The sequence below is a fragment of the Micropterus salmoides genome, unplaced genomic scaffold, assembly GCF_014851395.1.
Source record: "Micropterus salmoides isolate LMB-PRFRI ecotype aquatic unplaced genomic scaffold, ASM1485139v1 Ms_hic_scaffold_846, whole genome shotgun sequence".
Lineage (NCBI taxonomy): Eukaryota > Metazoa > Chordata > Actinopteri > Centrarchiformes > Centrarchidae > Micropterus > Micropterus salmoides.
The window spans coordinates 16,656-34,759 of NW_024044622.1; the positions used below are offsets into that span (position 1 = coordinate 16,656).

At 40.1% G+C, this 18,104-nt stretch overlaps 1 protein-coding gene across 4 annotated transcripts in view; it reads left to right on the top strand.

Annotated features, from left to right (window-relative positions):
- The window catches only part of clocka (clock circadian regulator a), a 28,446-nt gene extending 12,718 nt beyond the window's left edge, over window positions 1–15,728 (top strand). The window contains exons 3-23 of one of the 4 annotated variants that reach the window (XM_038707338.1): window positions 4,531–4,735; window positions 4,841–4,926; window positions 5,268–5,327; window positions 5,651–5,799; window positions 5,917–6,008; window positions 6,112–6,201; window positions 6,327–6,447; window positions 6,579–6,692; window positions 6,785–6,903; window positions 7,538–7,620; window positions 8,412–8,518; window positions 8,610–8,757; window positions 8,857–8,932; window positions 9,035–9,179; window positions 9,297–9,397; window positions 9,505–9,720; window positions 10,918–11,076; window positions 11,209–11,418; window positions 11,515–11,702; window positions 11,834–12,101; window positions 12,475–15,728. In XM_038707338.1, coding sequence (XP_038563266.1) covers window positions 4,913–4,926; window positions 5,268–5,327; window positions 5,651–5,799; window positions 5,917–6,008; window positions 6,112–6,201; window positions 6,327–6,447; window positions 6,579–6,692; window positions 6,785–6,903; window positions 7,538–7,620; window positions 8,412–8,518; window positions 8,610–8,757; window positions 8,857–8,932; window positions 9,035–9,179; window positions 9,297–9,397; window positions 9,505–9,720; window positions 10,918–11,076; window positions 11,209–11,418; window positions 11,515–11,702; window positions 11,834–12,101; window positions 12,475–12,708 — 2,694 coding nt within the window. In that variant the 5' untranslated portion in view covers window positions 4,531–4,735; window positions 4,841–4,912 and the 3' untranslated portion in view covers window positions 12,709–15,728. The remainder of the gene's footprint in view (window positions 1–4,530; window positions 4,736–4,840; window positions 4,927–5,267; window positions 5,328–5,650; window positions 5,800–5,916; window positions 6,009–6,111; window positions 6,202–6,326; window positions 6,448–6,578; window positions 6,693–6,784; window positions 6,904–7,537; window positions 7,621–8,411; window positions 8,519–8,609; window positions 8,758–8,856; window positions 8,933–9,034; window positions 9,180–9,296; window positions 9,398–9,504; window positions 9,721–10,917; window positions 11,077–11,208; window positions 11,419–11,514; window positions 11,703–11,833; window positions 12,102–12,474) is intronic. The other 3 variants (XM_038707340.1, XM_038707341.1, XM_038707339.1) reach the window with 3 other exon arrangements.
- Window positions 15,729–18,104: the final 2,376 nt, after the last annotated feature.

The window sequence follows — 18,104 nt, forward strand, 5'->3', positions numbered from 1 at the left end:
CACACACACAAACTCTCAACAGACGTCCCACAATGCTGTGTGAGCAATAGAAACATGATGATAAGAGTGTTTTCAGTCTGTGACTTGATGTTTTTCAGGGTGAAAAATCTCATCTGCATGTGTCAGGTGTGTTAATTTAATTATGTCTGTTAGTCTACATTGTTGACATTACTAGAAACTTACAATTGTTTTTCCCTTAACGTCTGTGCCCGCTGAGGCTGAGGGGACACCAACACGCCTGCATATCATTTGATTAAATGAGGAAATGTGATATGCAGACAGTTTGATTCTCTGCTCGCACCTTTTGTGAACTTACTGTGCAAAATGGTCTGCTTTTTAAGGATTTGTGTTGACAGGGAGTGTGGTGTTATTAGTAAGAACAGGAAGGTGTTGCCTGTGGAGCTGTGATTAAGTTAGATCGGAGGAGGAGGAAGAAAGTAGGTCATTGGGCCAGCAGGTCAGTGAAGCACAGATGACATCACAGTTATACAACCTCTGCTCTCCTGCTTACACAACGCTCGCTCTGCGATGCAGCTACTGCTGCTGATACACTGGTGTCAGTGGTAAACATTTTCTTTGCTCCTCTTGTTTTGCTCTCATATCACTCGTCTTTTTTGAATTTTATGTCATCCAGTGTTTCTGTTTGCCTTTTCTTCAGTCTTTGTCAGTATTCTAGTTAGCTTTAATGATACTGTAGAGCAGAAATGCAAATGCTCTCTGCTTCTATAGTTGGCCGCTTGTGTTAACAAAACGGTAATCTTTCAGGCACCCATTCTCTGCGACTTATTTTTGTCAAAAGAGTCACGTGCAGTGAGCAGTAAAATAACACTGCATGGCTGAAAGGCAACAGGCCATAATAAAACCTTCTCTTCCTCTTACTGTCATTTTCTCCGTGCTTGTCTTAACACAAAGGTTTAAATACTGACAGTGCCGGCTTCCTTTACTTGTTGATGAATCCTGCAGTAAGTTCATTAAGTTAATTTAAGTGCTGACTTTTTAATTGTTTCTACAATTGGAACAGTATTCTGCTATTAAATAATAAAAAATGTAACAAAATGGAATTATTCAAATCAAGAAACAGAGCTCCATTTTTGTGACGTGTGTGGTGGCTTGGTTTGATATTTACTTACCTTGGATATGAATGAGTGATTATGCCAGATCAATAAGTGCAAGCGTGTTTTATGCTGTTGGTCTTAACCAAATGCTCCTCAATTTAACTTTTTGTGTGTGTGTGTATATATTAGCTAATAGGTCTTTAAGTATAAATCCCTCAAATATGAAAAACTAAAACATTTGCTGGTTTGAATGGAAATGTCACATGTACCATGGTACATGGAGAGTAACACTGAAGGGATTTTCTCACCAACACAAGTAGGCCATTATGGTGAGAAAACCTCCCACACAGGTTCTGACGGTAACTGGTTCATGAAATAAATGGGTCAAATATTTAGGCTAGAGACCCAGCAGGCTTTCTCATTTTAACTTGACAATCTATTGTAGGCCTACCTGCGTAAGGAGAATGGTGGAGTCGGGCGATAGGAAGAATACATCGGCTGACAGTGATGTATGAATGTAGATGTTTTTGTTTTTTAAATCAGGATAGGTGCTTTTATGTATCTGCTACATTCAGCATTCAGAGTATGAAACATACATGAGGCAGTAAATTACCTTTTGAAGGCATTATGTGCACCGTCAGTAGTTTCAATTAAATCCACAAAATGGGGCTTCATTCATTGCTTCACTGACTTTTGCCAGTTGAGGTGGGTGACGGTGATGGCCTTTGGGAAAATTTTGCTATATCGCACAGCTGTACAAAATTGTGCATATCAGTGTATGATACCTTTTTTAATATGATACCAGATTGTGTCCTGGATGTTAAGGCAAATAATTGACTGTTGTTAAACTCTTAGTCTCATATCAGATCAAACTATTGAATTGAAAGCCAGTGTCCACCGCCTCTTGTGTTCCTCAATACTGATCCCCTCTACCCAGCACAGGCCCTTTTACTTTCTTGTTTGTTTTTCTAGTGCATTCATGGGATAAAGATGGATAATTGAACCGACAGACCAAAAAATGACATGTGCCATTTTGGGATGCAGTTACAAAAACTTTAGTTGGGTTGTTTAAGCAGTACAGCATATCAGGGGTCAGCTGGCCATGTGGAGTTGTTGGAGAGCACCCATGGGCTGTCTCTGATATTACACTGGCCAGACAGCTCTATATGTATTGCAGTGGGTATAATTTATCACTTCTCATGTGTCCAGATTTTCTCCTTGGCCAACCTCACTTTGGTACGCTGCAGTCTGCATTTTATATGCTGAGCTGACAGACATTATGATTGTGTTGTGTGGAATTTGCAACCAAGTTGACTTAACAAATAGATTTGATGATGCCTTCAGTACCTGTCAGAAATGTCAGAATTACAAGTTGAAATGTAAAGAAGAATTAATTATGTTGGGACCACTGTCTTAAACGAGATGTGATATAATGATTCAAGCAGTATTTAGGCACAGCCGTGCTTTGAGCTAAATGCTACGGTCAGCATGCTAACATGCTCACAATGACAATGCTATGTGTATGTGTTCACCTTCTTAGTTTAGCTTGTTCTGTACTTTGTAGCACTAAACACAAGTACAGGACGGATTAAGATTTTGATCTAATGATGGCACTAGAGGAAAAGTTAGGAGATTACCGAAGGGATTAAAATTCATCCGGATGAGACCACAATGTCTTTGGGTCAGTAACAAATAAGGGTTGGTATAATTAGCAGTTCATAAATTTTGTGTTAAAAGCATGCATCTGATTTGTACACTTTATTTATGTTGTTTTCATGTAACTTGAAATGACATTTGCACCATTTGTTTTTACAAAAGGTAAGACTGAATGTGTCTGAAAATGTCAAGCGGTGTAATTACAAAAGAATGAAAAATCTTGACAATTTTATCCACCTAGAGTACTCAGTAAAAAGAATTACTTATCACACAAAATTGATTTATTAGGATAATCTCTATATTTAAATTGTTTGCTATTTTGCAATATTGTGCTGAAAACACTATTTTCCAAATAAGTTTTTTGATATTAATTATGTAACAGACATTAATTTTAATTCACTATGAAAAATGCCAATTGACACAAACCAGTTACACCACCTGACCCTGCTGCTTCTACAGTGAAAGGGTAATATTAAGAAATTGACATTGAAAATTAAACATGATGGTTAACAAGGTCAGCTGAACTTGGTAATTTAATATGGGAAACTGTAGTAGGATGAGCGTTCACGCCTTTTCCTTGCTTAAAAGTGCCATCTGTTGGGGGAGGGAGGCTATATTGTAATTATGAAATAGAAGAAATTCAATACATTGTATTTTACAGATGTAGCCTAAATTTTAATCTTCGAGTAACATTTCTCTTATCACTGAATTATGGGACAGTAGGGGTCACTGTTCACCCACTTCATTATGCTACATTATGAATTTCCATACTTAGATTACTTTCTTATTGCTTAAAATTGTACGTGAATAGAATACAAATATGCATTAAAACAAAATGTTTCTAAAACACCAACAAAATTATTTTATCTGATCTTTATACCTCCAAATACCTCCATGTTGTAAGTTAGTTCATATTATCATATTATTCATATTAGCATCAAAACTATTGATATTTGACAAAATTGGCCTCTGACAGAAAGACTTGTAATGAGAGTGTAGCCGGTTACACCATTTGACATTTGAATTCAAAATCAAATTTGACAGAAATTATCATGGACAATTATGTAAGCACGTGGCCTTGGTGTGAAAATTTCAAACATACATTTTAAAGTAAATTCAAAGTTTTATTATTATTGATGAATTATCAGTGTTTTCCTGGGGTCATACCATTTGACACAACCTAAGCATACCTGGCCCATACCCTAAAAATGTCAAATTATATTTTAAATAGATTTACTAACCTTGGCATGCAGCAAGTAGTGTCTTCAGGGATCCTGTGATATATTTTTTGTTACATGGTCTTTTTTCCCATCATCCTCTAAATATTTTATTAAAATTGCTTACAATTTATTTTGGTCTAGGTTCTCAAAAAAGGATGTATTCAAGTAATTCAGAAGTTTATTTTCAAATGAATCCTTTTAAATTTAACTTAACCATATGGACACAAACATTTGTCTCAGGTCATTGACCCCTTTACCAAATATCAGGGCAATCCATCCAATAATTGTTGAGACATTTCAAACAAAACCTCATGGTGGCGCCAGAGGAAAAGTCAGGGGATACAACCCAAGGGTCTTTAGGATTCAGCCTCTGGGCACCATGAATATCTGTACAAAGTTTTATAGTTATCCATTTTATAGTTTTTGAGAGATTTCATTCTGGGCCAAAGGGGTGGGAGTAATTTGCAACAGGGTTTTAGTGAGATCATATTTTGCCATATTTTGATTTCGCTATGTGGGCAAATTAATAACATTGTAAAACAAGACTACTACTGACAACTTGTATTTTTTTTGTTGTTGTTTTTTTTTACCTTATATAGACTCAGATGTTGCTGCCATGTGCAACACCCGAAGCAGACGAAAAACTCATCAAAGACCGCTTGTCAACTTTCTGCCCTCTGACTGAGGAAACTTTCAGTGACTCTCCAAGACTCACAGAGCTGCACTACCACAATCACCACACCCTGCCTTCATCCAGCAGCACCTTCCTCATCCTCTCACAGGACTGGCTGTACTGTCAGGAAGGTAAGATTGTGATTTGATTCAAATTTATCTGCTGCTTTAAATCACTGGCAGGCGATGAAGCTGTTGTGAATTGTCATTTCATGCTGTCTTTTTTCCCCCTCAAAGGTTAATTTACAAATGTCTACCTCACGATTAAAAGACCCCTTTCCAACACTGCGGCCCTAAACAGGATACAAAATGAGCATTGACCGGTGAGTCAAATGTTTTGAGTCACCTGCATTTGGCTTGTTGTTAATCATGTAGGCTATACAATGTCCAAAACGCCCTTTTCTCTCTGACCGACAGTTCCAAAACAACCAACAAAGTATTTAATTTACTGTGTCATAGATTGATTTTTGATCGATCAATCAACTAATTGTTTCAGCAACAGATCAAAGTCACTTGGGATATACGGTATCTAAGGAGTTTTATTCTTTCCTGCTTTTACCTCAACATAAACACCTAGCATTCAGATGGACTCTCTTATCAAAGTGTTCATAAATAAAAGATTACTAGAGGATCTTCCTCAGCTGTTGGTTTGCTTGCTCTGCAGGGATGACAGCAGTATCTTTGATGGGTTAATGGAAGAAGATGAAAAGGACAAAGCAAAACGGTAAGATCCCTGTAGTTTGTGTTCAGATCAAAGCAATTCAATGTTATTACAATTATTTATTATTTATTTTATTTTATTTATTTGTGATTATTTAAAGCTTCTACTAAGCACGATTTCATGCAAAGATTCCCCTACTTTACCTACCTACTGTAATTAATGAAGTAGAGGTGCATCAAATTGCTCGTCCTTCTAATTAATTTCTTGAAGTTCTTAAGTAGGTGTGGCTCATTTGCCCAACATGAATGCAGTTGTAGTTTTTTGGAATACATTGCTAATGTTGCTTTAACCTATGCCCAAACTACTTATTGCGTCTAAACCCACAGAGTGTCCCGTAACAAGTCTGAGAAGAAACGCAGAGACCAGTTCAATGTCCTTATCAAGGAGCTGGGTACCATGCTGCCGGGCAACACCCGGAAGATGGACAAGTCCACTATTTTGCAGAAAAGCATCGACTTTCTACACAAACACAAGGGTGAGGAGCGCTCATGACAAGCCTGGCGATCTGGTTGTCGTAAAGCTTCAGAGAGCCTTGGGTCACACTCATCAGCTGAACCTGTGTGTTGACCTTATTTTATGTCTCCTTCATCAGAAATCGCTGCTCAATCAGAGTCAACTGAGATCAGACAAGACTGGAAGCCTCCTTTTCTTAGTAATGAAGAGTTCACTCAGCTGATGTTGGAGGTAAGCTAGGAGCACTGCTGAACACGGAGTGCAATAGTCTTCACATTTTACTTTTCCTTTTGAATACAAGTTGAATTATAAGAGTATATTTTTTTTCTGTCAGGCATTGGATGGATTTTTCCTTGCAATTATGACTGATGGGAACATAATCTACGCCTCTGAGAGTGTGACGTCCCTACTAGAACACTTACCTGTGAGTATGATGTGAATAAATTATGCTATAGAGCCAATATTACAGTTATAGAATATTTCAAGTCTGTAACAATGTCCGCTGTGCCGCCTGATTCATTAGTGTTAAAGATATTTGATGTGTTTCAGTCTGATCTTGTGGATCAGAACCTGTTGAACTTCCTGCCCATGGGGGAGCATTCAGATGTGTACAAGGCTCTGTCCTCTCATATCAAGGAAGGAGAGACACTGATGCCTGAATATCTGAAAAGTAAGTGGAATCTTTTATTTGGATCTTGGCATTTCCACTTGTCTTATCTGTTATATCGTGTCCTGGTATATTTAGTCAAGTGCCAGTTATTTTCTTCAATTTGTATTTTTGTGATTTTTTTTTTTCCCCAGCAAAAAATCAGCTGGAGTTCTGCTGCCACATGCTTCGAGGGACAATTGACCCCAAAGAGCCTCCTGTGTACGAATATGTGAAGTTCATTGGAAACTTCAAGTCCCTGAATAATGGTGAGTTACACTACTGTAAGCAAACTTGAACCTCAGGTTGCGTTTTCCTGGCCGTAAAGTCTTGACTTTTCTGTTGTTTCATTTGTCACCAGTGCCTAACTGTACCCGAAACGGTTTTGAAGGAGTTATCCAGCGATCGCTTCACTCTGCCTTTGAAGACAGAGTGTGTCTCATAGCGACTGTGAGGCTTGCCAAACCGCAGTTTATCAAAGTAAGAATCAGCATCCGTTCTTCCACTTCTCACTTCTCCTTTTTTTCTGGTTGACACACATTCGGGCTTCATGCTTTAGGGTTTGACAAAGGTAGTTTTAATTAGGACAGGGCTCGGCAGTAGCGGTTGCCCGGTCACCCCAGGCAAACAAATTTGGGCTCCTGTCAACAATTATGTTCACTCGCCTGTTGCCTCGGTTGGCAACCACTTTTCTCTTTTTCAGAAACACTCTCACTCCCTCTGTCCCTTTCACACTTTGTAAAATCTTTCTTCCAGCTGAGCTACTGTTGATCTTACTATGTTGGAAAATGAGTGGCACTGAGTGTATAATAAAAATCAAACAATGACCCATCAGCAACATGGAGTAATGCACAAGACGTTGTAGTAGTAAAACTGAGACAGCGGAAACACATAAGAAGCAGAAACTGCATCAGAACCTGTGAGGCAAAGTAGTGCTGAACAAACAGGAGATGGCAGTTAACAAAGGCTGCAGTGCAACTAGCTCTTCACACTCACCTTGGGTCCTGCATGTTCAGCTCAATATTGGCTCTATAATTTAATATTTTTACAATATGTAAAATAGATGCAGATAATGTCTAATTAAGTTGTATACTTCCATCCCTATCCCTCACAGGAGATGTGCACTGTAGAAGAGCCTAATGAGGAATTCACCTCCAGACATAGTTTAGAGTGGAAATTTCTCTTCCTGGACCACAGGTACAGTTTTTTTTACAGTGTGCATTTCAATATGTTTTTCATTGTGTAAAAATGATGTTTTGCTTGGCTGTTTGTGTTATATATTTTTGTATAGTAACCCTTCACCAATGGGTCATTTACCCAATAACAAGTGAGTTAAAGATAATGACCACATATTAACTATCCCCATAGTATTTTATACAAAATTCCATTTTTTTGTCCTGTTTTATCTTTTCATCACTATTTATGATATACAAGGTCCAGTTGCAGTCTTAACTAATAATGATCACAATCAGTTATTTCTTTATCAGCGCTTTGTGACTCCTGACTAGATAAATAAACATGTAAAGGTAAAGTGAACTGCAGCATAACCTGCTGTCAGTCACCAGAATTAGGTTTTGAGTCAGACTCTGTTTAGTTTGGTAAAAACTAGTTTTGCTGCTGCAGCAGGGATGAAAAGATCAGCGGGACTAGTCAAAGGTTCATCTGTGAGCTAGCGTACAGACAAGGTGTGAGGGTTTGGGTTGGTGGAATCAAATCACATGGTAGTAAATGAGCCCAAATCCCATGATATTTAGAAGTTGTTTTTCATGAAGCTCTGCTGTTGTCACCAGAGATTTCAAAGTTGCTATGAGCCCTTTGGGGAAAAAACACTCCCTCCTTCCCCCAACTGTGAAAGCTTTATGATAATTAGCTCCTTAGTAAAGGTGTGTGATGGCTTATTCACGGAGCAATGAGTGTTTTCTAATAGGAGAAGGTTTGCAGAGGTCTTCCAATGAATCATTTCAAAAACCTCTTCTTTGTTTGTCCAGAGCTCCACCCATCATAGGTTACCTCCCGTTCGAGGTCCTGGGTACATCAGGATATGACTACTACCATGTAGATGACCTCGAGACACTGGCCAAATGCCATGAACACTGTGAGTATACCGCTCTCAGACTTCAATAAAGAGTTGATCTACGATTATCAGCTTCTTTTTGAGCTTTCTTGCCCTCCTTGTGTGTTCGTAGTAATGCAATATGGCAAAGGAAAGTCCTGCTACTACAGATTCCTCACCAAAGGGCAGCAGTGGATTTGGCTTCAGACCCACTATTACATCACCTACCACCAGTGGAATTCCAGACCAGAGTTTATTGTCTGCACGCACACTGTTGTAAGGTACATGGAAGATTCACCCGATGATATTTACGTTCCTAGTTACAAGAGTAGAAAACGCATCATCATAAGTGCATTTTATTCCCTGTCTTTGCTCTACAGTTATGCTGAAGTAAGATCAGAACAGCGCAGAGAGCTTGGAATTGAAGAATCACAACCTGAGATCAGAGTAGACAAGGTGAGACTTTTGTTCAACATTAACTGTGGGATGATCTGTAATTGGTGACAATGCTTTGTATGGAGCCCCAGAGCCCCAGTGACCGTCTCCCTCGCCTCACAGCAGTCCCAGGATTCAGGCTCTGAGTCCCAGCTCAACACTTCCAGCCTGAAGGAGGCTCTAGAGCGCTTCAACCGCAGCAGGACACCCTCGGCCTCGTCTCGCAGCTCACGTAAATCCTCGCACACTGCCGTGTCTGACCCAGCCTGTAAGCTCCCTCACCAAACAGCTGTTCATCGTCACCCCAACAGCGAATCTCTATCACAGACTCTACTTTATATTAGGTGGACTAAATCTGAACACCATGTTCATGTTTCCCTCTCAGCATCGCAGATGAAGCTTCAGGGAGATAGAAGTACACCAGGTCGCCAGTCGGTCTCTGCTGTGGAGATGACATCACAACGAAGATCGTCTGTCAGCAGTCAGGTCAGTTCAGGGGCAAGAACAGAGTCTGGTGTGGCCTTTTAAGTTAGGGTGAAGAGATGAACTGTTATTCATCCTTTTTTGTTTGGTGTCTGTTTTAATTCCATCAGCAGTCGATGAGCTCCCAAAATACAGGACAGAACATGGCACCATCGATTGTTTCACATCAACAACAACAGCAACAACAACAACAGCAGCAGCATCAGCAGCAGCAACAACAACAACAACAGCAGCAGCAGCAGCAACAGCAGCAACAACAACAACTACAGCAGCAACAACAACAACAACAACAACAACAACAACAACAACAAGTTCAGACCAGTCAAGTAAGTATGTTTTAAAGACTTAAATAATGTAATAATAATCTTTAAGCTTGCTTTTTTCTTAAACATAATTTAATATAATTTTCTATAGTATGCTATGGGTAGGGTTGGGCCAATAAAATAGACGATGCCAATTTTTCACATAATACTGCCATGTGAAAGCAGGTTTTAATCACTACAAACATTACTATTATAAATTGTAAAGATGCTTTGCACCTTCCTCGTAACGCTCTTCTCCCCACACACAAGAAGCCTAGGCTACACGTCAGGTAAACACACCGGCCTCTTTCTGGCCCCCTCCATCGTCCGATGGAAATTTTGTAGACCTCGCTCAACCTAGCTATAGGTTGATCAGTAAAAAAAACACTCAACAAAAAGTGGTGTAAAATTGTTTTGCAGGTGGAATTGTGTCTTGAGCTCCTGATTAATAAGGATAGGCCTTGAAAAGATGTAAACAGTTAATTTACCAATTCTTCTTTGGTATTTACTTCATTCCCAAAAGGGAAAAGATGACATACAGAATATTTACAGTTTATTTGATTGCTTCATTGTGGTTGAGCACAAACTGAACGGCATTATTGAGAAGAACATCACATCACAACATGTGCAACAAACATCATTAACAGCATAAGAACCAATTAGTCAAATAGGGAAGTGAATTTCTAGTGCTCTGGAACTAGTTAATAGTTACAACCCAAATTAGATTATTTTTAGGCATTTTGCTCTTCAAGGTACAGTGTGTAATTTTTGGCCACATGCTCTAAACAAATAGGAGGCAGCATTTCATCTCCTCCTTCCCCTCAGCCAGTCTACTCTCTAAGTGATTCTGCTCCTCTGCTCCTTTCTAATCACATATAGAGCTTATAAATTAATTCCTTCCTGGATTAGCAGGCGTCGCTTCTTCTGCAACAATAAAGTTGTTTGATGATCTGTGGCAGGTATTCAGTGATACTATTTCTAATAATTTTTGTGGATGGGCAGAGTTTGATATTTCATCACGTAGGGGGAAAAATCAGGAGAAATTTTAAACTAAAATTCTGGCCACATCTTACACATTGTAGCTTTAAATCCACAGAGACATTGACATTTGAGTGAATTGCTACTCTCTTGCTATGCCAGATAATAATGCTTTCACATTTATTACCTTGGCAGCTTCCATTTCACTTACTGCTGTGTCCCAATGTCATTGTTCTTTGACAGTCAGTGGTGCAGTTCTGCAACCAGCTAGAAGCCATGCAAAACCTGAAAGAGCAGCTGGAGCAGAGGACTAGGATGATCGAGACCAACATTCAGCGGCAGCAGGATGAGCTGCGGCAGATCCAAGATGAGCTGCAGAGAGTGCAGGGACAGAGCCTGCAGGTGAGACTGAGGAGCTGCTCAGGAGTGTGTGAACAAACAGTCAAATGAATATGTCATTACTATGCTTTTGAAAGAAAACTTTTATTTATTTATTTTTTGCCACAGTTTCAGAGTCTGTCCTGTATGTTTCAGATGTTCTTGCAGAAAGGAGCTGGAGGACTAAGTATTAGCTCTGTTCAGATGGCCCAGGGGAATGCTGTGCAGCAAGGGGGGATGCTCAGCATGCAGGGCCAGGTGGTTTCTGCAGGGCCTCTACAGAACAACATACAGCAACAACATGCTACCCAGCCCCAGTCCCAACAACAAACGCTCTTACGTGACCAGAGCACAGCACTCTCACAGGTCAGACAAACTAAATAATTCTCCTTTTCATTTTGTTTCTTGTCCATCCAGAATGCTACAGATCTCGTCACTTTCTATGGTTCTGTGTATTTTCAGTCTCAGCGATCGTCTCTCACTCTGCAGCCTCAACAAAATCCACTGTCTGCATCTCTCTACAACACAATGATGATCCCTCAGCAAAGCCCTACTAACATGGTCCAGATTGCCACTAGCCTGGCTCAGAATACTGGTCCCAACACTCCTGCTGTGGCTACATTTGCTCAGGACCGTGCAGCTCAGATTAGGTTTGCCTCTTCATTTAAAAACTATTCATTTTATATATTCGCACAAAGTGAATTTGTTAAGGAGTGTTAATTCATTCATTGCACTATGAAAACTAACTTTATTTCCTTTGCCCACTTCGCGTCTCTGACAGGTTTCCTGCCGGTCCCCAGCTGCTCACCAAACTAGTGACAGGACAGATGGCATGTGGGGCAGTCATGGTTCCCACGACCATGTTTATGGGCCAAGTGGTAACAGCCTTTGCTCCTCAGCAGGGCCAGACCCAGACCATCAGCATTTCCCAGCAGCCATCACAACAGCAGCATCAGCAGCAGGAGCAGCAGGTACAGCAGCAATCACAGGTCACAGCCATGCAGCCAGGGCATACTCCGCTGGCCCAGCAGCAAACGCAGTTCCTACAGGTAACACTGGAAATGAACGAATGAAGACGATGAATGTGTAGGCTGCACTAGGTAACGTTCGGTCTATTTCTTATGGATTGATTAGTATCAGTTTAATTGTCCTTGCTCTATCAAGAAATTTGCTTCTCAGTATCAAAGTTCTCTTCATTCATAGCAGCCACAGTGAGGTGGTTTTGCCCCTCAGTGTCTATGATGGGGGTGGGGGGGGAAGTGGCTCAGATTCTCTATAAAGTGAATCAAACTGGTCATAATTTCAAACGTCAAAACCAAAATGTTGCCTAGTGCAGTTTGAAGTTACATCTTGACTCTGTGTACGTGACTCAACAGTTAATTTCCTTCCTAAGACCTAGCTAATTAATTTTTTTCACTTAAGGCTCCTCGGCTTCTTCATGGAAACCAGTCCACCCAGTTGATCCTGCAGGCAGCGTTCCCTTTGCAGCAGCAGGGTACCTTCACTGCCACAGCCCAACAGCAGCAGCAACAGTTACAACAACAACAACAACAACAACATCATCAACAACAGAAGCAGTTACAACAGCAGAAACAGCAACTGGCCCCTCACAGGGCAGATAGTTTGTCTGATCGCTCTGCTACGCAGCCACAGTAGCTGGCTAAAGCCAATTAGAAGTAGGGTGAGCCCAAAACCAGGTGTGGGTGTCTTAGTGACGGGGGTCCAGAGAGGAGTTCTGCTGAAAGTGCAGCACTGAGACCGTGCCTCAGAGGCTGAGAATTGATTGGATGGGCAGGCTGGGGCTTCTCCCCCTCACAAGGATCTTTTGCTGTTTGCACTAAACTCCTGAGCACTAAGTGCTACAGAGAAACCAGGACTGGGCCCGCTGTGGCTCAGGTAGTAGGCATTGGCTACGGGTCTAAGCCTTTTCTCTTAGTAAACAGGGAGCCACAATCTCTGTAATGGACCCCCACACCCGGCCCCCTCCCTTTGTGTTTTGTGTGTGTGTGTGTGTGTGCTCTAGTCATCCTCACAGGATTATTTTCAGCAGAGCTCTTCAGTTAATACAGCGAAGCTTCTATCGAGCTTCAAAGACATCCTGAAGAACAGCCAGAGGCTTGTTTGTTTTGGATGTTTTCTCCTATTCTTGTTTTTCATGTAAAAATAATTATGGGTCAGAAAATATTTTTAAGAACGTGGTGTAGATTGAACTTTTACTGTACAGAACACCATGTGTAATATATTTTGTAAATATAATGAAAAAGAAAGAACTAATATTTTATATGATGCATGAAATGAAATGTGTAATCTGTTATTTGCAGCTTTGAATATGCTTTTTTTTCTAGTACTCTAAGAAAAAAAGCTCTTAAAATGCTCAGTGGCTGATATTTTCACAGACTTCCTTTCTCCTACGGGATGTTTTTGTGTGTCTGCATAGCAGACAATGCAGATGCTGCTTGTTGTGTCACAGTTTGTTTAATCCTTGACTCATATTTTCACAAATTTCGTAAAAATTGTCAAAATGACAGAAATGTTTTAAAAGTATTTTTAAGCTTTTTAAAATGTGCACACAAAAGACTAGACTCAACTTGAGCGGAGTATTGTGTATGAAGGCTACCAAGGTTAAGCTAAATGTTTGCAACAATAAGATTTGCCAACATATTCCTTCATATTCTTATTTCTTAATTTTTAGCACTTCTGCTGAGATTCCTCCATTTCAGAGCCATCCATAATGCCTGTATGATACCTGAAGAGACTTTATTCAATCTATAAATATTTATCCCTTAAAATATATTTACAAATAAAAATGTAAACTCAGATCTGTTAACCTGTTGCTAATATTCTCAGACCAAGCTTGAGTGAAATGATTTGTGTTAGCATGGGCTAATCAAATGATTTGCTCATTGGCAGTCTGCTCATCCCTCCGGTCTTTAGCCTCTTATCTGGGTCAGCAGGGTTAGGAGCAGCCTAGACTTTCTTTTTCCAAAGCGTCATCCTCCACTTGTCTCTGGGTGACTTTCACGCAAGTCCCAAACCACCTTGACTAGCTCTTGGGGAAGCTGTAGCTCGACACAAGAAGTCCCCTCATATCTCTGATCTCCTTGCACTATCCACTATCAGGAAGATAGAGGCCAGTCACCCTGGAAAGACCTAATTTAGGCTCCTTATATCTGCTGCCTCTTTCGTGTAGTTACTAACCAGTGTTTAGTAGTCAGAAGTAGCTAGTTTGTCTCGTGAGAATTTTGCTTTTTGGTTCTCCGTAATGCTTTGATAAAAAGCCAACTGCATTACTTAAAGTAATTCATCCAAACCCTCTTGTGATTCTCTGCATGTTTGCTCACCCTCACTTGAACCTGCAATCTTCTTTTTTTTTTGCCAATTTGTGGGACGCACAAACAAGCTGTGAACATAACACTGACATGTTGTCACCATTCTATGTATAGCAAACCAATATAGCAAATAGTTTTTACACATCCAGCAGATACGGAGCAACATTAGCTTTCAGTTAGGCTGCGTTCAGTCTGCAGGCCAAAGTGACCCAAAGCTGAAGGTAGCTCACATGTGACTCACAACAGTATGAATGACCCAAGTCACATGGAATCTAATCTTTTCCAGTTCCGATTTGGGCCACTTTCATGTCTAGTCCAAATCAGATACAGATAGGATTTTTTTTTGAAAATGGACAGTCAGATAGAAATTCATGCAAGTCTGACGTCACTCCGGAGCAACCATCATCACAATTCTGCACTAGCAGGAGCCACGGTAAACACAAACCTGAAATCAGCTTAAAAATAAAACTATAGAGGCTAACCTCTGTGGCCTCCATGTTTACGACAACGTGCTGCGTGTGATGACGTAGGCTATTTGTTTTTTTTGCACATATGGGTCACTTTCATGTCGTCCCACTATGTACACCAGCTAATAATTACCAGCTAACTAATTTTGTCTGTCTGCGATTTGTGCCGGGCAGGTTTTGTGAGACTTAAACAGAAAACAGCTGCCTGCTGCAGCCAAACAACACAAAATGAGAGCGGTGAGAGTGAACCAAAACAAAGTTGCAGGCAGAAAACCAAAACCGTGAGCTGAAAGAGGCTAGAAAGCTCTGAGGGAAACTGCAGAGTCTGGTTATATTCATCAGTTCATCTCTGTGAGCAATGACTGACACATACAAGTAGTCATGTGATCCAAATAAAAAAATTGTGGGGATCATTATGAGGCCACATCCACAAAACATGCATGAAGACAGGTTTGGCAAATTCCCTGTACCTCTTAAATATCCACAGGAGGGTGAAAGCTGCCTTACTGTTTAGCAATCAGAACAGAACCTATCCTAAATTGGAGTTATATTTCATGAGTAGGCTTTTCAACCGTTGGAACACACCTACGTTATTTTGTCGGCACAGACTCCCTACACATTCTGGTTTAGCAGGCTTGCCCGCAGCTGCCTCATCACCTGATCTAATTCACTGTCACTGATGGTATCAAGCTGACAGCTCAGCCCAGTTTAACAAGTGGCCACTATGTCTGGTGAAATCCATACAAAGTCAGTCTTTGACCATTGGCCCAAAGTGGTGGTGATACCACAAGCACATACAGTAGGTGTCTGGTAATGTCTGAATATGGTGGAGTTTAATGAAGTCTGTGTGAAGGGCTGAAAGAATAAAACATTATTCAACCACTGTGTACAATGTGAGTGATGCACCATAAAAGTCATTTCCTACTCACTGCTTTGGGATATTGGACTCATTAGTAGCCTTTCTACCAGGATAAAGTGACTCAGTTTGGGTTTTTCAGGGGAGAAATAAACTCTGTACTACATATAACAGCTGCTGTTTCTGCTGTTATAAGCCCCGAAGCCCATCTCACTTTGTGTGTTGTAGAAAATTGGTTTGATAACATCTTTTAACCTTTATTACTACCTTGACATTATGATGCTTCAATTTAACAAAAATTTAACACCCTCCTACCTAATTTCTCAACTCAACTTAGGTTTTAAGCTTAAAATGTTAATGGGAAAATATTTTTTAACGTAGCCCAACTTGCACAAAATAAGTGGAAGCCGCAGTTGCCAAGATGAATGTAAACATATTAAGAAATGGTGCTTCCTGTTTACGGAGCATTTTAGCGGTTTTATATTTTGAACCAAGAGCTAATGAACAGTTACTACTACTGACGATTAGGCAGCGGTTGGGTTTTGCTGAACATGCATTTAACTTTACCGTAAGTTATCTTATAATGCAGAATAAAGTGAAGGCAACTGTTGGCTGGCAAAAAGATAATGTTCGATCCCTAGCGATATTAATCCACTATCCCATCTACTGTTTCTCAAAACAAGATATATTGTCCCTGCTAACAAGTCCTGTTACTGAGACATGATTGTTTGCAGAAAGCACCTTTACGATATATGGCACCCTAAAAAGGCATGTTTTCGAAAGAAAAAAGATTTCAGTCCACGTTCTCTGCAGCAAAAAGAAAAATTACATATTTTTGGACCCCACCTCCACTCTAATAATTTTCATACAGTTCCTAACCTATTCTCTCCACTGTGTTGTTTCTGTACTGCATAAAGTTCCATAAAGACTGCATCTAGTTAGAGTATAGTGTGGACCTTTTATAAAGCGATCCCCCCGCCCCCTTCTCATTAGTTGTGATGCTACAACACATATCAATACTTAAATAAGACACACAACCTGTAGAGTGGACCTGGTCCTGTGCTACACGAGATTTCTGGGCCATTACAAGCAGCGATCACGCTCATAGGGAGTTCACAGATATAATCAGGAACCTGACTATTCAAGGCCTTTAAAAACAAGAAGTACAGTCTTAAAATCGATTCTAAAACTCACAGGTAACCAGTTAGTACGTGTTAAGAGCCTGGCAGCAGCGTTTTGATTCAACTGCAGTCTTTGGATGTTATGCCTGCTGAAAGTGCACTGGAATAGTCAAGTCTGGAAGAGATGAAAGTATGGATGACCTTTTCCAAGTCTGCAGAGGGAAGGGTCGATCGGATCTTAGTTAGCTGCTTCAGCTGAGCAAATAAGGACTGCACAACTTTAGTCAGCATCAAAGGACAATACAGAATCAAAAATAACACCTAGGTTGCGTGCCTGCTTTTGGACATTATTGGATAAGGCATCCAAGCTAGAGGAGAGATTATTGAATGTCTATCAGTGTCCTCCCTTCTGTTCTCAGTTCATTTCAGTGTGGCGTTACTGTTTGGCTCATGAAATTCACTGGCGCAGTACACGCTACGCCCCCTGCCTTTGATGTTAATTACTAATATAGCTAATCCACACTGAATCCCTAGATCCTGGTCCCGCCCAAATCCGTGACCTCAGAGCCGGTGTAATGGTCCTTACAGGTGATGGTGAACGTTACAGATTCAGGCAGTAAACCACCCTTTTGTTGTAAGTAATGGCTTCATTAATGGTTAGTAAATAATTTACTTGAGCTTTATAAGCCATTAATAAAAACAACTTTTGGGTTGCTAGGCTGTGAAATATCCCTTTGACCACATGAAAGGGGGTTCAGACACTCTGGAAAAAATCTGTTTATCAACTTTATAACACTTAAATCGAGTCTTGATGGATTTAAACTCTTTATTAATGCCCGTTAACTTTTTTTATAACCAAATTCAAAGGGTAAACCTCCAGTGGAATAATGAACCTGGCACCTATAATTGACCTTGTAATAGGGCTGCAACTATTAAAGATCCTTTTCATTGTTGGTTAATCTGACAAACAGCAGCCACATATTGTAGAAGCTGGAATAAGCTTGTTTGCAAGTTTGGCATTTCCACTTTTTATTTCTGACTAAATATTATATATATTAATGAATTGTAAAAATACATTGGTTTATTTTGTCGACTAATTGTTTAGCTGCTTAACCAGATCAGCTATTTCTTCTTTAAATGAAGCTTTAGTAAAATCATTTGTCAACCACTAGTAAAGCCATTAATTACAAGTTACAACTCCTTTGTAAATGGAGGCCTTATTAGTAAGTGGTACCAAATTTTGGACTTTCTGCCCTACATGCCTCACCATAGATTTCCC